The sequence below is a fragment of the Sarcophilus harrisii genome, chromosome 6, assembly GCF_902635505.1.
Source record: "Sarcophilus harrisii chromosome 6, mSarHar1.11, whole genome shotgun sequence".
In the NCBI taxonomy this organism is placed as follows: domain Eukaryota; kingdom Metazoa; phylum Chordata; class Mammalia; order Dasyuromorphia; family Dasyuridae; genus Sarcophilus; species Sarcophilus harrisii.
In genome coordinates, this window is record NC_045431.1 from 249,146,663 (window position 1) to 249,165,291 (window position 18,629).

An 18,629-nucleotide genomic window follows, 5' to 3' on the forward strand; every position below is an offset into this window, starting at 1 on the left:
AATTTTAGGGAAGCATACGGGTGCCATCCCAATCCCACCATAAACCCATCAGCAGGGTTCATAATCATCCTGAGCCCTGAATGTTCACAACAGTCAGACCACTAGAGGCTCAGGAGAATTTTCATGCCAGAAAACATGTAACATGACTAGTTCTATGTGCTTTCTTCACCACAGGGAGCTAGGAGGCACAGTGGGCGACAGCTCTGAACTTGAGTCAGGATTCCAATTAAAATCTTACTAGCAATTTGATCATGGGTAAATCATATAATCTGTTTTGTCATCTGTAAAATGGTAATAATATTAACATTTACTTCCCAGAGTTATTTTGAAGATCAAAGTAGATTTCATATATATATATATATATATATATATATATGTAGGAAAATATATATACTTAGAGTCATTTTTTTTGTTTTATTATTTATCAGTTTGTGTCCAACTCTTTGTGGCCCTATTTAGGGTTTTCTTGGCAGAGATACTGAAGTGGTTGGCCATTTACTTCTCTTGCTCATTTGACAGATAAGGAAACTGAGGCAAAATGGGTTAAATGACTGGTACAGGCTCACACAGATAGGATGTTTCTGAGACCAGATGTGAACTCTGGAAAATGAGTCACTCCAGACTTGCATAATCACATATATTGTTATATCATCATATACAGTTATAGTTATTATATTTATAATCATAAAATATATAAATATTTTACCTTATATATTTATATGAATTATATTTATATGAATTTATATAAATTATATTTATATGAATATATAATTATTAATATAATAGGACATATAGTAAAATAATAAATATTATAAATATACTATATTATTTTATTATGTATAACAAATATTACTAACATAATACATTATATTTATTATTTTATTATATATAATTAAAATAAAAATAAATGTATGAATTATGATATATAAAACAGTCATTAAAATATTATTGTTATTATTATTATTACTGTGACTGATTAATTTGGAAATTGTAACCTTACTCATTTGTACTCTGCTTGGAGTTGGAACCCTGTGTTTTAATCCTGGCTCTGAGATTATCAGCTATGAGACTAGAGCCAAGGCTTTCAACCTCCCCCCAGTAGGAAAAATAATACTTTAACCACTTCTTTAATGGGGCAAAAATAGGGAAGCTGAATTGTAAATCTTAAAGTCCTCTGTAAATATGAGCTCCAAGCCCAGGAGGATTATGGGCCCTGGAGTATTGGATAACCACTTAGGGGTGGTTCAAGCAAAAATCCCAAGGGAGACTTTGGCAGGGGAAGGATGTGGGAAAAGGCAGCCTACTTTATTCAGTCTAAATGAGAAGAAAGGGCAAAAAGCGTGATAAAGGAAACAAAATAACCAAGTGTCCCTGTCTCTGTTGTTCTTCTGTCTAGCTTTGTCTTTCCAGATACAAAAAAGGATTTGGGGGAGGATTTGGATCAGTTCTAAGGAGGGGGGGCTAAGAGGAGAGGAGAAAATAGCTTGTGGATTGGAATCTGGGTAGGAAAAATAGGAGAAGGAACAGGAAGCTGTGGATCAAAATTTAGGTGAAGAATCTGTGTATTCCAGGTAGGAACAAAGAGGAAATAGATGGAAGGAAATTGTGGATTGGGTTTAAGGTCTAGAAGATGAGGGGAGAGACAGAGGAAGCTCTAGACCAAAGACTCACTTCTCAAAGTCGAAGAGAGGGAAGCGAATGCTATTCTTGATGAAGATGGTGAAATTCTCAGCTTCCATCATGACAGGCCTGTAGGAGGAAAGCAGAAACCTGAGCTTCTCCTGGAGAAGAGAGGAAGCCCACCCTCCCAACCTGACTGCTGACAGGGAGTTGATCCCCCAAAGTGTAGATGGACAAGACCCAATCTTGTAGAAATGGGGCCTTTCATTACTAAAGGAAAAACCTATGAGAACCTCTGCCCTACTCAGGGAGGAAAATGGAGGAAAGTCAATAGTCATGCAAGGAGATTCCTCCTCTTCCCCAAGAACAGAGACTTCTCAGGGCTTCTACAAGAGCAGGGTCTCAGAAGTCAGGGCATGTCTACACTAACTCATCGTCTTCCATTTTGCTCAATGGAATCAGGAGACTCAGCTCTTACATCTTCACTGTGTCAACCTCCACAGGGCACCAGCCTTGGATCTCACAGGTTTTCAGCTTCGAGCTATAGTTCACGCAGCGGCCAGTGAGGATGCCTGGGAGGGAACAATGGCCACATCACCCAGGGATCCACCCCGTTGCCCTTTCCCATTTTTATCCCCAGTTATTTGAGCTAGAGAGGTCTGGACTGAAACCAGTCAAACCAGTGAAGAAAGAATTACTCAATTATCAGTGATGAATTTACACCTTAGAAAATGGCCAAAAGCTACTTGATTGATTGTTTTATTGATTTTATTTTATCAAGTAAAAGTTGATTTTATTGATTCTAGACTTTAGAAAACACTAATATGTAGATGAAACAAAGTTTGCCATAGGTATATTTTTTTAGTGGAGGGCCAGTTGTTAAATATTTATCGAGCCAGCACTGGACAGGGTCTCTGTAATAGGGAGAGGGTCCGAAGGAGCCAGAATTCTACCTGAGGAGACAGTCACATCCATCTCTTCCTTCCCCCTATGTTCCTAACCTTGTTAGAAAATGGATAGATTTGCTCCCCGGCCTCCTTCTGCCCCAGTTAGTGCAGCCTCTGCTGGGATTTTGGTTCTGCTTCCTTCCCAGAACCCCCAAGCAGCAGCCTCTGGGGCACTCACCTCCCCCAGTGAAGCTCTCAGCCCGGCAGTCCCGGTCCGTGGTACAAGCGTGTTTCTCCTCACTCTACAGAGACACAAGCAGAGGTCAGGCTCAGATTGAACGTAAAAAGCAGTCATTTTTGCTTTGGCCAGAAACCCACCCCGACTCATTCATTCATTTATTTAGAATTTTTTTTTTTTTGGACTAGAGAACATTCTTTGTCTCAGTTGCTCCCTAGCCTTAACCACTGAATGGGTGTTGCCTCTGTCAAGCTGAGACCTTGACCTTAAAAAGTCCAGGACCTCCCACTGCATCCAGTCTTGATCTATATCTGGCTCCTGGACCCAGATGGCTCTGGAGGGGAAAATGAGGCAGGTGACGTTCATAGCCATCCTTCCCTCAAATCCAATTTACTCACATGTCAGGACATCACCTCCCTAATATCAGGGTTGTCTTCGAGACAACCTCTGGGCGGACACTATGATGGAGCATGCCTTTAGCACCTACCTAAGGCCCAGTGGCCGGGTCTCTCAACCTCTTTCTTTCCTCTGCAATCCATCCTTCCCACAACTGTCAAGGAGTATCCCACAAACTTTAGTGCTCTCTTTAGACTCTTAAAGCCCTTCAGAGTTGGGCGACAACTTTCACAGTTTACCCTGCAGTCAGTCCTTTCAGTCTCCTGTATCCCTCCCCTTTGGGCTTTTTCATAGATGGGCCTCCATGGTTCACTTTGCCTCACTTCTGCCTCTTCGAACCCCTGCTTTCCTTTAAAATATAGCTTACTTCATTGTATTTAATTTATACTTTAACATATTTAATATGTATCGGTCAACCTGCCATCTGGAGGAGGGGATGGGGGGAAAGAGGGGAAAAGTTGGAACAAAAGGTGTTGCAATTGTCAATGCTATAAAATCACCCATGCATATAGCTTGTAAATAAAAAGCTATAATAAAAAAATATATATATATAGCTTATGTGCCAGGGTCCTTTTCCCAGTCATTGGGGATCCATCTTCCAAGAAACTGCATTTATTTTGTTCATTTTTTTCTAATTATTTATCCCTCCCTCCCCCTTTCCTTTTCCTCCTTCAAGCTCTTTAGAGAAGGGACTGTTTTGTTTTTAATTTGTGTAATCCCAGAATCCAGCAGAGAGCCAGGCACTTTCTCGGGCTTAACAAATGCTTTTTAAATTCAATCAGCAACCATTTATTGGGTGCCTATTATTTAGTGCCAGGAACTCTGTTGGCACTGAAAATACAAAGATGGCAACAGAATGTTCTCTGCCCTCAGGGAGCTTACATTGTATCAAGGGAGAGGATGTGTGCTGATAGTATATCATAGCCTATCGATCACATAATATCATGTCATGTTATATTAGATATTAATGGTATATTGCATCCTATAATATAGTATAGTGTGGTGTGGACAGATATCGTTTTGATGAGAGGGGAGGGCAGATGCTGGCTGATTGGGGAGTTGGGGAATACAGAAAAATCTCATGTAAAAGGTAGCTTTCGAGCTGAGCTTTTAAGGAAACTAAATATTCTAAGATGTGGAGGAAGATGGGAAAGCATTTAGGCTTGGAGATTGAATCAAGTAGAATCAATCTTTGTCTCTTTAGGGAGAGCAGAGGTAGGAAAAACGTTCTCGGCCCCCAGACCTGAAGCAGGGCAACTGATCTAGATGCAGAATTCCTTTCCCATATTCTTGACTCTGACTGTGTCTTAATTACTTTCTGTCCTCATTGCTTTAGATTTAGTCATTATTATGGAGGAAAGTGGGGGTTGTGGTGGTGAGAGTTTTCCAGGTGAAGGGATTTTAGAAGCTGGAGGGCAGGCTGGCTAACTATGGACATGTGTGTGACCCTGGGCAAGTCGCTTCACCCCAATTGCCTCAGGGAAAAAATATGGACATCAATAAAACACACACACACACACACACACACACACACATCCCTCACACAGCTCACAGACCCATAGTCCAGAAAAAATGGCAGACTGAAGTCACTGCATCTTGCAAACTGAATTCTGCACCTCTCCTCTCTAATCTTCTTTAGACTTAATTGGTTTTGAGTCTACTTTTTCTTCTGCCACTGACTCTTGCTTCTGGCCCTTTCAGCTCCATAATCCATCTGGTCAGGTCCTTAACTTTACTCTACTCCATTGCTTATCCAACCTCTCCATTGGTAGGAGCATCTCCCCAGCAATTTTATTTCTTCCCATCTAAGCAGCACCATGGTTCCTACTCAGATGACATCCTTGACCATCCTGCCTTTCTCTTCCTTAAAAAGCATGATCCCCTCCCTCTCAGCCTCGCCCCCCATTTCCTCCCTTTCTCATCATTATTATATGGTCATCATTCAATTGCTCTTACCTCTGGGCAGAACCCTTGCCTCTGGTTTTCAGTGATGATCAGTTTGGTGATGATCACAAAGACAGAGGTCCCCTTTGTAGTAGGTGAGAGAGAAAAAAATGCAATCAGACTTGGGGGGGAAAAAAAGTTTTTACATTTGTAGCCTCTTCATTGCGATTTCTGAAGTATTTTCATGGATATCCCTGCCTTTGGTGCTCTCCAAACTCCTGGGTTTGAATCCCACCTCTAACACTCAGCAGCTGCAGGACTATCCCTAAGTTACCTCCCCTTTCTGAGTCTTTCCTCTTCTGCAGAATGGGAATAACAATACCAGAGGCATTTATCTCACATGGATGTCATTAGGCGCACACGTGCAGGATTCATTTCCCATATTCTTGGATTGTTGTGAGGCTCAAATGAGATATGGGGCTTTATTTATGATGCTTTGTAAACCTTAAAGTCCTTTATAAATGTCTGCTTCATATCAAGTAGGACAGCATTGTTATCCTTACCTAGTAGTTGGGGTAACTAAGTACCAGAAAACTTTAATGACTTACTTAGGGAAATAGAAGGCAAGAATTATAATTAGAGCCCGGTTTTCCTTACTCTCAGGCTAGTGCTTACAATGGCAAGACCTTATCCCATCCCAATAATTATTACTTAAATCTTAGCGTTCTAAGGAGACCTTAATTCAGCAACCTCAAGACCTTCCACTGTTTCTGGTCTAGAGTTCGCTATCATTTGGCCTCTTTTTCCTCTTCCCCTGATAGCCCTAGACCTCCCCATTGTGGCTCCCCCCCCCCACAATTCACATGCCCTTCAAAAAAGATTTCACCTGGGGTGGAGTCACATAGTCAGATACATCCATGACTCGGTTGGCGTAACGTCCAAAGCCCTTCACCTTGGTCACCACTGAAGACTCGATGGCTGTATCCCGTACCTGATATGCCTTTTCATGTAAGAACACCCACCTGAGGCCAGGAGAGAGGGAAAGAAGGGGACCCCAAAGTCAACAAATCTAGAACCCTTCAAACTTGCTACAGTCCCAAAGAGATCTCAACATAGATGGCCACTCTACTAGGCCAACATGTCTTTCCTGTTAAATCTGCAATGGAATATTTTTAATTCTCAAATTCAGAAGAAAGGTCCAAAGACAGGACAAAGAGTTCCCCTTCTTTATAAGACCATCTTGTGATTATCTATACCTTATAATTAGACAAGGGGACACAAACATTTAGAACAGCAGAAGACTCTCCAAAGGTCATAAAATCAGAGAATGGGAGTTGGAAAGGACATTCAACCAGCAAAATCACCCATATGTGAACTTAAATTGCTTCTACAATAGATCCAATAAAGAGTCCATCTAGTTCTTGTTTTTAGTTCTCCAAGAAGGGGAAACTCACTCTTCTTCAGGTAGTTCATGCCATTTTTTTTTATAACTCTGATAGACAGTTTTCCCTTACATAGAGACTATATCCTTCTCAGCCCTTCATTTTTAGTGTTAACAATGCCTCCTTTCTGGGATATGCTTGGGGTATACTTGCTTTCTTATATGTACTTAATGTCTTCCCCATTAGAATGTGAACTTCTTGAGGACAGGAACCATGTTTCGTTCTCGGTGAGTGACTTTAAGAGTATCTGTATATATGATGAAGGATAAACATTATCCTAGCTTTAACCACTGATTGGGTATTATCTCAATTAAACTGAGACCTGTGCAGTGGTTCTCAAAGTATGGTCTAGAGAATCTTGGGGATCTCTGAAACCCTTTTAGAGGGTCTACAAATTCAAAAATGGTTTTTATTGCCAATATGGTAAATGTCTATAAATATAACCCAGATAAACAAAAACGCTTTGGAGAGATCCTCAATAATTTTTAATAGGATAAAAATACTGAAAACAAAAGTTTGAGAACCACTGTGTTAAAGTCTTGAGCTTCAAAAGGTTCATGCAGGGCCATCTCCCATTATCCCGATCTATGTTTTGCCAGCAGATTCAGGAGGAGAAAGCAAGGCTGGTGACTTTGCCTAGTCTTCCTTCATTTTAATACACTTCACTTATATGTCATGACATCACTTCCTTGATGTCATGGTCAGCTTCCAGAAGGAAGGGTAAACAATAGCAATTTGTATATATTTTCAGGGCTGAGCACAATACCTGGCACATGATAGGTGCTTAATAAAAGCTTGTTGGTTTGACTTGTTGACTAAATCTGTCTCTCCTATTTCCTTTTAGCAAGCAGTTATTTAAAAAACTACTTTGTAGTAAGCATTGGGAATATAAAGATTTTTAAAAGAGATTTTTGTTCTCAAGGAGTTTACATTCTATGGAGGGAAAACATCATGAACACAGATAAATAAAATTAAAAAATATATAAAGTAGATTAAAAAGTGTTTTGAGTGTTGTACAATTTAAAAGGAGAGATAGAAGAAAATACTAAATGTTAAACACTAAACTTGGAGAATGGGGAGCAAGGAGAAGGAAGTAAGAGATCTGGGAGATAGAGAACCTGGCCTGAAGGTCCAGGTGAACAGGATCACACAGGGCAGGAGCCTTACCCTTTCCTTGGCTGATTGAAGAGATCAGTAGGATCAGGATTCGAAGCCCAATTCCTTGGTCCGTGCTGCCACCCAGTGGCCACTCACCTCTCCTGATCTGGTCCTTCTTCATTTGGCCTGTGACCACCTCAGCCTGGAGGAGGGACTCCCCTGAAATCATTTCCCTCCCCCACTTCCTGCCCACAGTTTCTCACCCACATTTTAGGACCACCAAGCAGTGGAGAAACCGCTGCCGCAATGACTCAAACCATCAGTTCTGTGATACATAGTGAAAATTCTCATCACTTAAAAAAACCCCAAAACACTCAGCTGAGAGGTCACCGCTCTGCTTCTGCTTTCAGCCCTTCCCTGGAATATTCTCTCCTTCTCTACAACACACACCGTTCCTGACTCCTATTTCTATTCAATCCGAGGCGCTGCGCATCTATTAAGCACCTACTGGATACTTCACATGTTCTTGGACCTAAAGATTCAAAGGGAAACAGATCTTGCCCATTCTCAAAGAGGTTCTATTTTATTTATTTGAGGAAAAACCAAGTATAGACCGATAAGTAAATATAAATATACATAGATTCAAAACAAATTAATTTGAGATAATTGCAAAGACCTGGATTTAAGACAAAGTAAGCAGGACTTGAACTAAGCTGATGTCTCTCCCCATGACTGCCAAAGTAATATTATCAAAGTATGGCTCTGATCATGTCACTATTCTGCTCAACAAGCTCCCATAGCTCCCTATTAGCTGTAGGATGAGCTACACACTTTTCTGTTTGATGTTGAAACTTTTGCAATATTGCTCCAAATTATTACTAACCATTATTATTGCTTGTTACCTTGTTATCATTACTTATCACTCATCACTAAACTTCAGGTACAGTGAAGGCAATGGCTAAATTTCGGTTAGAAATCAGTGAAAATAAAGATATATTTATATTATAGCCCCTTACCATACTTTTTGTACAACATCCTATCTCCCTTTTCTGTTCTTTTGCACAGACTGTCCCTCACACCTGGATGCTCCTCCTCAAGAAGCTTTAAAAGAAGCCAGGAGGAGTGCTAAAAGGTTAAAGGGAAGAGGGAGTATATTCCACACTACCTCCGTATTGCCATTCTATCCAGGAAATTCGTTTGGATTTATTTTACTTACATGTTGTATGTTTGCACTTGCTCTTGTTTCTCTTGAAAGAATAGAAGCTATTGACTTAGTAATGTTTCCTTTTTGTCTTATAACAGTCCAGTGCTTGCTGCTTAATCAAGATTTGTTTTGAAAAACCTTAGGGATTGTGGAAGCAGAGGTGAGGAGGTAGAACCTTCCGAGCATGGGAGAAGCCTAGGCAAAAGCAGAAATGGGAGATGGGATGTCTTATATAGAGAATGGTGAAATGGGCTAGTAGGGCAGATTTGTAGAATGTGGGGAGAGAATATCATGTAATCATTGGGAAAAGAGAGATTGGAGCCATATTACAAAGGTCTTGAAATGCTAAAGAAAGGACATTATCATTTATCTTAGAGGCAATAGGAGGGTCTTTGAAAGTGCTTTTTAAAGCAGAGAGACACAGTCAGGCTTGTGCTTTAGGAGTACCATGAATGGTGGATGGGAGATGGGAGAAGCTGGGTTCTGGGGGACCAATTAAGAGGCAATACCAAAATTTCATGCACAGATGAAAAGGGCCTGAATCAGGGTGGTTTTCATAGCATAATCTAAGAAGAGATGGATGGGAAGGACATGACTTGGCTAACGAATGAGTATATGGAATGAACCAGTGAGAAATATCAAGGATGATTCCTAATTTGCTAATTGAGTGAGTGGAAGAATGGAAATGTCCTTGGTAGAAATAGGAACATGTAGATGGGGTAGTAGGGGAGAAATGTTGTTAACCTCAAAGGATTTGAGTTTATGGACATGGTAAATTATATCTTTATTTTCACTGATCTCTAATCGAAATGTAGCCATTTCCTTCAATTATGACTTTGGAGGAGGAAAAAGTTTCTAAGAAGGGCTTCCCATTCTGTCAGATGTGTCCTTGACCTCCCCCAAAATAGGTTTAATAGTAAAGAAAGTGAGATGTTTTGAATTTACCATTCCTTTCTTCTGGTTCCTTCAATCCTTTTGGACCTATTTTTCTCACCTCCTTTGAACAGCTCCTGTATGCCTACTTTATGGGGAACCTTCCTAGACTACTCAGGATTCCATGAAGAGAACTGGATGATATCTTAACTTACAGTTTTACATCATGGTTATCACTAAGACAATTGGGTGTGGTAATATTGAACATTTATATAGTTTGGAAAACGCTTTGCAAAAAAAAAAATGATTTCATTAGAGCTTCATAATGATCTTAGAAGAAGTTGGATAAAGGGGTTTGAAGTTGGAGTTAAAATATCTGAGTTCAAAAGCCGTCTCAGATACTTCCAAATTAGGTGAATCTGCACAAGTCGTTTGACCTCTATCTACCTTAGTTCCTAGTCTGTGAAACAGGGAAAAATAAATACAACTTATCTCCCAGTATTACTGTAAAAGTTCAAATGATATAATATCTGTAAATTACTTTGTACAATGCTTAGTACTTAATAAAACCCTGTTTCCTTCATCATCATCATCGTCTTCATCATAGTAATACTATAGGTATGATCAGCCCCAACCACCATTTTACCAATAAGGAAACTGAGTCTCAGAGGGGTTGAGTAATTTACCTAGAGTCACACAGCCAGTATTTAAGGCAGGGACAGGAGTAAAACCCTGTCCAGCTCCAGATCTCTTTTCAATGGTACAATTCCTATATCCTCACCCTTTATCTAGCAACAGTTCAATTGTGAGGGCTTGCATCCACTTTGGTCCCAACCTCCTTCACTTTGAACAGAGAATCCCCCTGGCGCAAGCATATTTCAGGAGAAAGAGCTTAGGGACTCTGACTTGTAATTAACCAATCATTTTCACAGCCTTTACCTCCCTCCGGGTGCTTCAAAATGGTCCAGAGGGGTGTGTCCAAAAGGAGCCTTAGTGCTCAAGGATGGTTGCCATCGCTAGCTAGCTGTGAAAAAACAAACGGAAGACTTTTCATGGTCCCACAGGGACCCAGGATGCCAGCCAGGCAGTTCCAAATCTGAGGAGGTTTTATTTCCAAGGCAGAGAGACTGATCCTGTCCCTTCAAGTCAGAGGCAAAGAGATGGTGCAGTCCTGCGTGTAGGGTTATTGGAAATTCCTCCCCTGCTCTGACTTAATATTTTATTCTCATGTTCCTGGTTTATTATTTATAGAGCGGAAGGAGAATGGCAGCTCTCTGGCAAGTGGGATTTGCAGGAAACAGCCCATAACAGGCTCCCGGCACCCTCCTATCCCTTCCTCAGCATGGATCTCAGGAGGTTAAGGAGAATATTTTAGGGGACTGGGGACCCCAAAGGGGGGAACCCAAAGAGGAAAAATGGAAGAGTTTGGGTTTGATGCAAGTCAGAAAGTAGAGAAAATGGAGCAGGAAAGGAAAGACTAAAGAGCCAGCTGGGCAAAGGACTTATTTTGGTGAATGGACTGATGGTGGAAGGACTTTGAGGGGGATAGTCTCTGGGATGTGATGGGTAGCTTGGCAGCTAGGTGGCACCGTGATAGAATGTTGAATCTGGCTGATCTGATCTCAAACCTGGGCTCAGGCACATGCTAGCTGGGGCAAATCAGCCCGGGCTAACTTGGGCAAATCACTTCATCTCTATTTGCACCATATTCCCTCCTTGAAAATAGGAAATAATAGTAGCATCTAGTTTGCAGAGGATAAAGTTTTTGTAAAGCATTTTGTGAACTTTACAGCACTGAATGAATGCTGGCTAGAGCTAGCTAGAGTCTCCATCAAGAGAGTGAGGAGAATTTTCAAGATGCTGAGCTATGTGCTAGGGAGTTTCCAGGAAGCTCATTCATTCAGTTATTCAGCATCTATTTATTAAGTGCCTACCGTGAGCATTGCCTGGCAGAGTGGGCAGGGAGAGCCAGTCTTAGCAAGTTCAAATCCTGTCTCTGACACATATTGACTGTGAGACTATAAGCAAATTGGTCAAGCTCCGGGGGGCTTGGAGAACTCCCCAAAGATTATAAGTTATGTCTAGAGTTGCTTAGCTTCCCCACTGAATAAATTTTACATATTGTAGTCTTTCATGCTGCAGAAATTTAATATGTCCTCCTTCTCCCACCAAAAAAAGAAAGAAAACCCTAGTGAAAGAACAGAATGACTATGTATCTCATTATATTTATTTACTCATTATTTATTATAATTACCCTTTGTCTAGTAACATAGTAATATAATATTATATATATTATTTACTTATTAGAAATATCAGGCTTATCAATTGATTCACTTTGTCTTTAGAGGTATTCCAAAGTCAAATCCTAAACTTTGAGGGCAGAATGCTCTCCTTAGCCACTTTGCTTTTCCTGCCATTCCCCCTCATCCCATCCTTATAATAATAATAGTGTTTTATATGACCTATTTAGTGTTTCAAGTTTGGGAAGCACTTTACATATGCTATCTTATTTGATTTCTAGATGAAGAAACTGAGGCTGACGAATTGTGACTTTCCCAGAGTAATACAGCTAGGAAGTGTCTTGGAGCCTGACTCTAAGTTCAGGGCTGTATCCATTGGGCCACCTCGCTACTCCACGCTGTCAGATTCCAGCTCTTTCTTTCCTTTCTCCATCATTGTCTTTTAAGGGTTAGAGTTCAACTGACCTTCCTCTGGCTTCTTCCTGAGGGGGAGGGGTTCTGGCTTCTTCATCTCAAGCCCCATCCATCTCTGGCTCTGACAGATCCCCATGGAGTAGCCCTAGCCCACTCCAGATACATCAATACACTCAGCCCAGTCCTCTCTCCTCCCCCAGCTTGGTGTAGTAGCACTGACACACACACACTCACACACACACACACACACACGCACACACACACACAGGAATACATGGCAGGACATGTACCACCTCCCTTTGATGGATGAACACATTTGGAAAGACTCCCACAAACACACACCTGATCTTACACACTGATGACTTCACACACGGATTCCCACAAACAGATGCCTCAACATGCATCCCAACAACTGTACCCATTCCTCCAAGCTTCTGGGTACCTAGGAACACTCACCACCCCCTGCCCCTTCTCTTCTTCTTGACTTCTATTGGTTTTCTCAGGGACCCTCTCCCTCTCCTCACTTCCCAGACAGGGAGATGTCCAACTCCCCAGCCTCACAGGGAACTCTCCTGAGATTCGCTTGGGATTTTTACACCATCGTGGAGCAGGTGGATGATAGACAGTCTGGCCGGAGCCCTTTAGTCTGGGGCAAGGTTGTCTCCCTGTGACCCCAGATCTCCCAGAGGGGTATCGATCAGAATATTTTCTACGAGAAGGGGCCGGGGGATAAGCTCACTTTAGATAGATGCTTTTTTGATAAGGATGATAATTTCCTGTTTCCTAAGGAGGGAATAGAGGAACTGAAGGGATTGTCTCTCTAACCCAGCCTCCCTCCTCCCCCTTTTAGCAACTCTGCCTCTGCTTAATGGCTATTATGCCTCTGTGCTCTAGGGCATGTCTTCCCAGGGGGCAGCTCTCCTCTGCTTTAACTCCCAGACAAGGGCAAAGAATGCCCTTACTTCTTTAACACAGTCCCATTCCTCCTCATTCCTACCCCATCCCTACTTTCCCTTTGCCCCTTTCATTTTTGCTTCTTACCAGAGAAAGTAATTGCCAGCTCAAGAACACTTTCCTCTCCATTTTCAGTCCTGAGTGCTTCCCATCCCTAGCTCACTCTCTTACCGGTCTTCCCCCATTTGCTTGTCTGACATTCTGAACTGGCCTTGGGGGGCTCCTACCCACTTCCTATTCGCCAGCACTTTTTTTTTTTCTGTTCAGGAGGGAATTTAGGCAATTATGCTTATTTCCCGGCATAGGAGATGAGGAAGAGATAAGCCAAGATGCACACAAATGCTAGCCCCAAACAAGGGGTATAATTTGAACCCCGCTCCCCAAAATGTGCAGAGAGAAGGTCCAAACTGGGCATGGAACCCATCCTTTCAGAACCTGGGATGCCTCCTGGGATGAAGAGGAGAAGCCTTAAAGGATGGATTGAAACCCTGGGATGAGGAGAGGAGAGAGGGGAAAGAACCTCCTTCCTAATTAAGTAGGAACCCACACACTCACCCCACAAAGTAAGAGATGATGAGAAGCTGCACGGCTCGATTGATGATCCCAATGGTCCAGCTCTTGACCACCACCGACTTGGTGGTCTCATAGGTGAAGAAGTCTGAGATGCAGTTCATGCTGAGGAAGCACTCAGAAGCTGTTTGGGGAGAGTCAGAGGCAGCTGTCCCCGAATCAGAGGCTGAGAGCAGTCCCCTGGAGAATGAAGGTCTCAGGGCAGAGAGGCTGAAGGAGATTGTTAAAAAGGGTGGTTTAATGAGGGGGCAGCTCAGGGAGGCAGGGAGCCCTGGAAGCCAGGAAACTCCAGCACTTAGCCCTGGAGCAGCTCCCTGGCCACACAGGCTGGTTAGAGCCCAGGGCGGGGACCCCTCTTTTTGTTCACTCTCCACCCCCCGAAGTGATGTCACAGGGGGGTGGGTGGGTTCGGAAGTATCTGCAATCCTGGATTTTGAATTGATGGCCTTGGCCCCCTGGGATTTCTGATTTATCTATGCTGTATATACTCTGCCTCTGCTCCATCCTTGGCAGCTTTGCTGTTGACGCACCAACCTACCCCATTAAGCTTCCCTGCACCCCAATTTTGGGTTCTTATTCCCATTATGAGCTGAGACGATGTCTGACTTATCTTTACATCTCCCTCAAGTATTTAACACATGATATGGGTTTAATTAATATCTGTTGAATGAATTAATGAATGTTTCACACTCGTTATCTTGTCCTACACACCTCATCTGCCTGAAACGAAATATAATTAATAATCTACATTCTCTACCCTGCAGGTTTCCTTATCTTAGTGTTAAAGAATATCAGAAGGAACACAGAGAACATTGCTATGGATTGGGAAGTCCTGGACAAGAATCTCTCTCTGTCTCTGTCTCTGTCTCTCTCTCTTTCTCCTTATACATGTATGTGCATATAGATTTGTATATATACAAACACACACACACACATATATATATATACATACATTATTTATATAGATTTTTGTGAATAGAAGGTCTGGAGTTAGGAAGTGGCTGACTGAATAAGAAGGTTTTGTCTGAGAATAGGATCTTTGTTTCTGAACTTTGGCTTAGAGTATTGAAAGGATAGGCTCTTGGCCAGGGATGGAGTGTGCCTAATGAGGTACAGTAAAAATGTATGTATCTGCAGTTTTCTAGAACCAATCAAGCAAGCTTCAAGCTGAAAACTGAAGGGAAGGGGAAAAAAAAAAAAAAAACTGTTCACATAGATTTGGCTGACCTGATATCACAGAGAACAGAAAATATGACATAGGAAGAATATTAATAGAAGACAGGAAACTAAGTATTCTAAGTATATCCAAGAAGAATACCTATGCAGCAAGAACAACACAGAGCATCTGTGCACAAATGTGCAAAATGTAGGTAATAAATAGGGTAAAGTAAGGAGCCAAATTCGAGGCAAATTTGACTAACTTGGAAGAAAAGGAGGCACTATCTAAACAGACGAGATGTGAACACACGGGGGATTTTCTGTTCAATTCAGATTTTTAAAAAGCAGAAATTAGGCGTAAGGACAGGTAACTAAGGATGGATAAGAATGATTGGACTGGAAGAGTAGCCAGAGATCTAAAGGTCAGAATGACTCAAGGATGATGATAAATACAAAGGACAAGAAAAAAGGCTTTTAAAGTTATTTGGGGGATATGAAGACTATCAAAGAAAGGATAAGTATAGTACTGAGATAATGATGATAGATAATAGAGAGAAGGGAGAACTACTCAACTTGAATTTTCTCTGCCAACTAATGAGATACTTAGATTAGGAAGGAATAAATTATTAGTTAATGGGGATTTGCAACCAAGGTAAGTAAGGGGATGGCAAAGGAGATACATTTGGTGAAATGTGGTTAGCAGCCCACATAATCCCGAGCACTGAAGATACAGAGAGACATGATGGCTAAATCTTTGTCAACATGGAGTATTAAGGAGAGACTACAAGATTAGGACAATTGTTAATCTAATAATCAAATGATATTTGTGAATGGGTCAACATCCACTTTCAGAGAGCTTTCTTGTGAGTTCCTTGGGTCTGTGCTTGGGCCTGTCTGGGACTACATATATATTTCTATATTTGTAAAACTGGAATGTGGAAGGGATAATTTATATGGAAGGGATACCAGCAGTCATTTCTAAAAAAGATGTTAATACATGTATTGGTCTACTTGCCATCTAGGGGAGTGGGTGGGGGGAAGGAGGGGAAAAGTTGGAATAGAAGGTTTTGCAAGGGTCAATGCTGAAAAATTACCCAGGCATATATCTTGTAAATAAAAAGCTATAATAAAAATATTTTAAAATAATAAATACATGAAAGAAATAAAGCATAAGATGCAAAAAAGAAAAGATGTTAATGTCTATTGGTCAGAATATAATAAGATGTAACCAAAAAATAACGCCCCCCCCAAAAAAAAACTAGTAAGATGAAATTGAGTTAGGATAAATATAAAGTTCTATGTTAGGTTGAAAACCAGTTTTATAAGTAGTATAAGATGGGGGAAACATCCTTAAAGCATCTTGGGGTTGAGGAGCTTTAGGTTCTTGAAGCTGGCTGGGAGCCAATGGTGTGATGTAGCAGCCAAAGAAACTAATATGATCTCAGACTGCGTTCTGAGTTCCAGAATGACAGAGTTAATAACCCTGCCTTGTTCTGCCCAGATCAAACTACATCTGGGAAATTATTTTTTTAGAGGGAATTGTTGTTTGTTCTTTGTTCTTAAAGACAAATCGGGAAGTGAGACCATAACAAGCACGTGAATTAGATTTAAGTGAGGGAGGATTGTGCACAGTCACCAGCTTCACTTTCTCTGAAGGTCTTTAACAGGTCTCATTTTCACTGAAGCGACGCCCAATAAGTGATTAAGGAGCTGGAAGTTGTCCTGGGAAAGGTGACTAGGACATCAGGGGCCTGGAGACTGAGAGTTGAAGGAATTTAGAGTGATTAGACTGGAGAAGAGAATCCTGGGGAAGGGATCACAAAAGTTTTCCTTAAGTATCTGAAAAGATACTTAGAGAAATTGTTATGAAATGATAAACAGTGAAAAAAGAAGATCCAGAGCAATGGTGTCCACAAAACTATAACGATACAAGGAAAAGGCCATGAGGGAGGATGTACAGATCATGATGGAGACTTAGGAAGGAAGGGTTGAAATAATATTGTAATGCATTGAAATGAGTTGTTTAAATGTAAATAAGGAAGCAAATTTAGATTTATGTATTGCTTTTGAGAAAACATTTAATGTTTTTTTTTTTTAAATGTTGTATTAATGCATTTTCTCTTTATAACTAACATTTCAGCCTATCACGTCAGACCGAACCCTCCCTTTCGATAAAGACAATTAAGCAAGGGAAAAAAATCTGATCCAGTGACCGCATCTGACAATACAACATTATATCCTATTTACTTCTCTGCCAAGAGTGGGGAGGCAGAAGATAATTTAATTTTCTAAGAAAGAGTCAGGCACTGAAGAAAAAAGACAGCATGATTTTCTAGGGGGAGCAAAAGTTGGCTCTGATTTGATTTGTTAATTCTAAAAAATCGTCTTGCTATTCATGGTGCAGTACAAAGCTGGTTGGATTTGAAATCAGGAGGCCAGGAACAGAAGCTCATTTCTATCCTTTAGTTCTGTGAGTTAGCTCAGCAATTCAATAAGGAAAATGAAAAAAAAAAAGTAACAATATATTTTTTAATCACCAAAGAAAACAATGTGCAGAAGAGGAACACAACAAATAGAACTCTTTTGTTACTACCCTACTGAATTATAAATCAAGTCAATAATAGCAAGCAGTTTTCGCAGCACTTTAATATTTGCAAAGTACTTTACTAATATTTCATTGGGTCATATAAGGATCTTGGGAGGTTAGCGATAGCATTATTCTTAATTTACAAATGAAGAAACAGATTGGAAGAGGCAGATATTGGTTAAGTGACTAGTCCAGGATCACACAGATAGCAAATGTTTGAGGCTAGTTTGAATACAAGTCCTGACTCCAGGTCCATCCTTCTATCTACTCCACCACTAGTACCTATAGAAAACAAACATTTCATCAATAAAGAAACATAGAAGTTCAATAGCTTTTATGAAACTTTTTTTAAAATTTATTTTTATTATAACTTTTTATTGACAGAACCCATGCCAGGGTAATTTTTTTACAAACTATCCCTTGCACTCACTTTGGTTCCGATTTTTCCCTCCCACCCTCCACCCCCTCCCCTAGATGGCAATATATGTTGATATATATATGTAGATACAATGTATGTGTGCAGAGCCAAACAGTTTTCTTGTTGCACAGGGAGAATTGGATTCAGAAGGTAACAATAACCTGGGAAGAAAAACAAAAATGCAAACAGTTTACATTCATTTCCCAGTATTTTTTTTTCTTTGGGTGTAGCTGCTTCTGTCCATCATTGATCAATTGAAGCTGAATTAGGTCTTTGTCAAAGACATCCACTTGCATCAGAGTACATCTTCATACAGTATCGTTGTTGAAGTCTATAATGATCTCTTGGTTCTGCTCATTTCTCTCAGCATCAGTTCATGTAAGTCTCTCTATATTCATCCTGCTGGTCATTTCTTACAAAACAATAATATTCCATAACATTCATATACCACAATTTACCCAACCATTCTCCAATTGATGGGCATCCATTCATTTTCCAGTTTATGAAACTTTTTTTTTTGACTCATTGAAATGTTTGTGTTGAAAAAAGAGAAAAGGACCTATTTGTGTAAAATGATTTATAGCAGCTCCCTTTTGAGGTGACTAAGAACTAGAAATCAAAGGGATGTCCATCAATTGGGGAATAT

At 40.7% G+C, this 18,629-nt stretch overlaps 1 protein-coding gene across 1 annotated transcript in view; it reads right to left on the reverse strand.

Annotated features, from left to right (window-relative positions):
• Positions 1–14,191, reverse strand: part of P2RX3 (purinergic receptor P2X 3) — a 35,509-nt gene extending 21,318 nt beyond the window's left edge. The window contains exons 1-6 of the mRNA XM_003773871.2: positions 13,806–14,191; positions 5,912–6,047; positions 5,098–5,169; positions 2,746–2,809; positions 2,099–2,192; positions 1,672–1,749 (exon numbers count right to left, since the gene is read on the reverse strand). Coding sequence (XP_003773919.1) covers positions 1,672–1,749; positions 2,099–2,192; positions 2,746–2,809; positions 5,098–5,169; positions 5,912–6,047; positions 13,806–13,924 — 563 coding nt within the window. The 5' untranslated portion in view covers positions 13,925–14,191. The remainder of the gene's footprint in view (positions 1–1,671; positions 1,750–2,098; positions 2,193–2,745; positions 2,810–5,097; positions 5,170–5,911; positions 6,048–13,805) is intronic.
• Between the last annotated feature and the right edge of the window lie 4,438 nt (positions 14,192–18,629).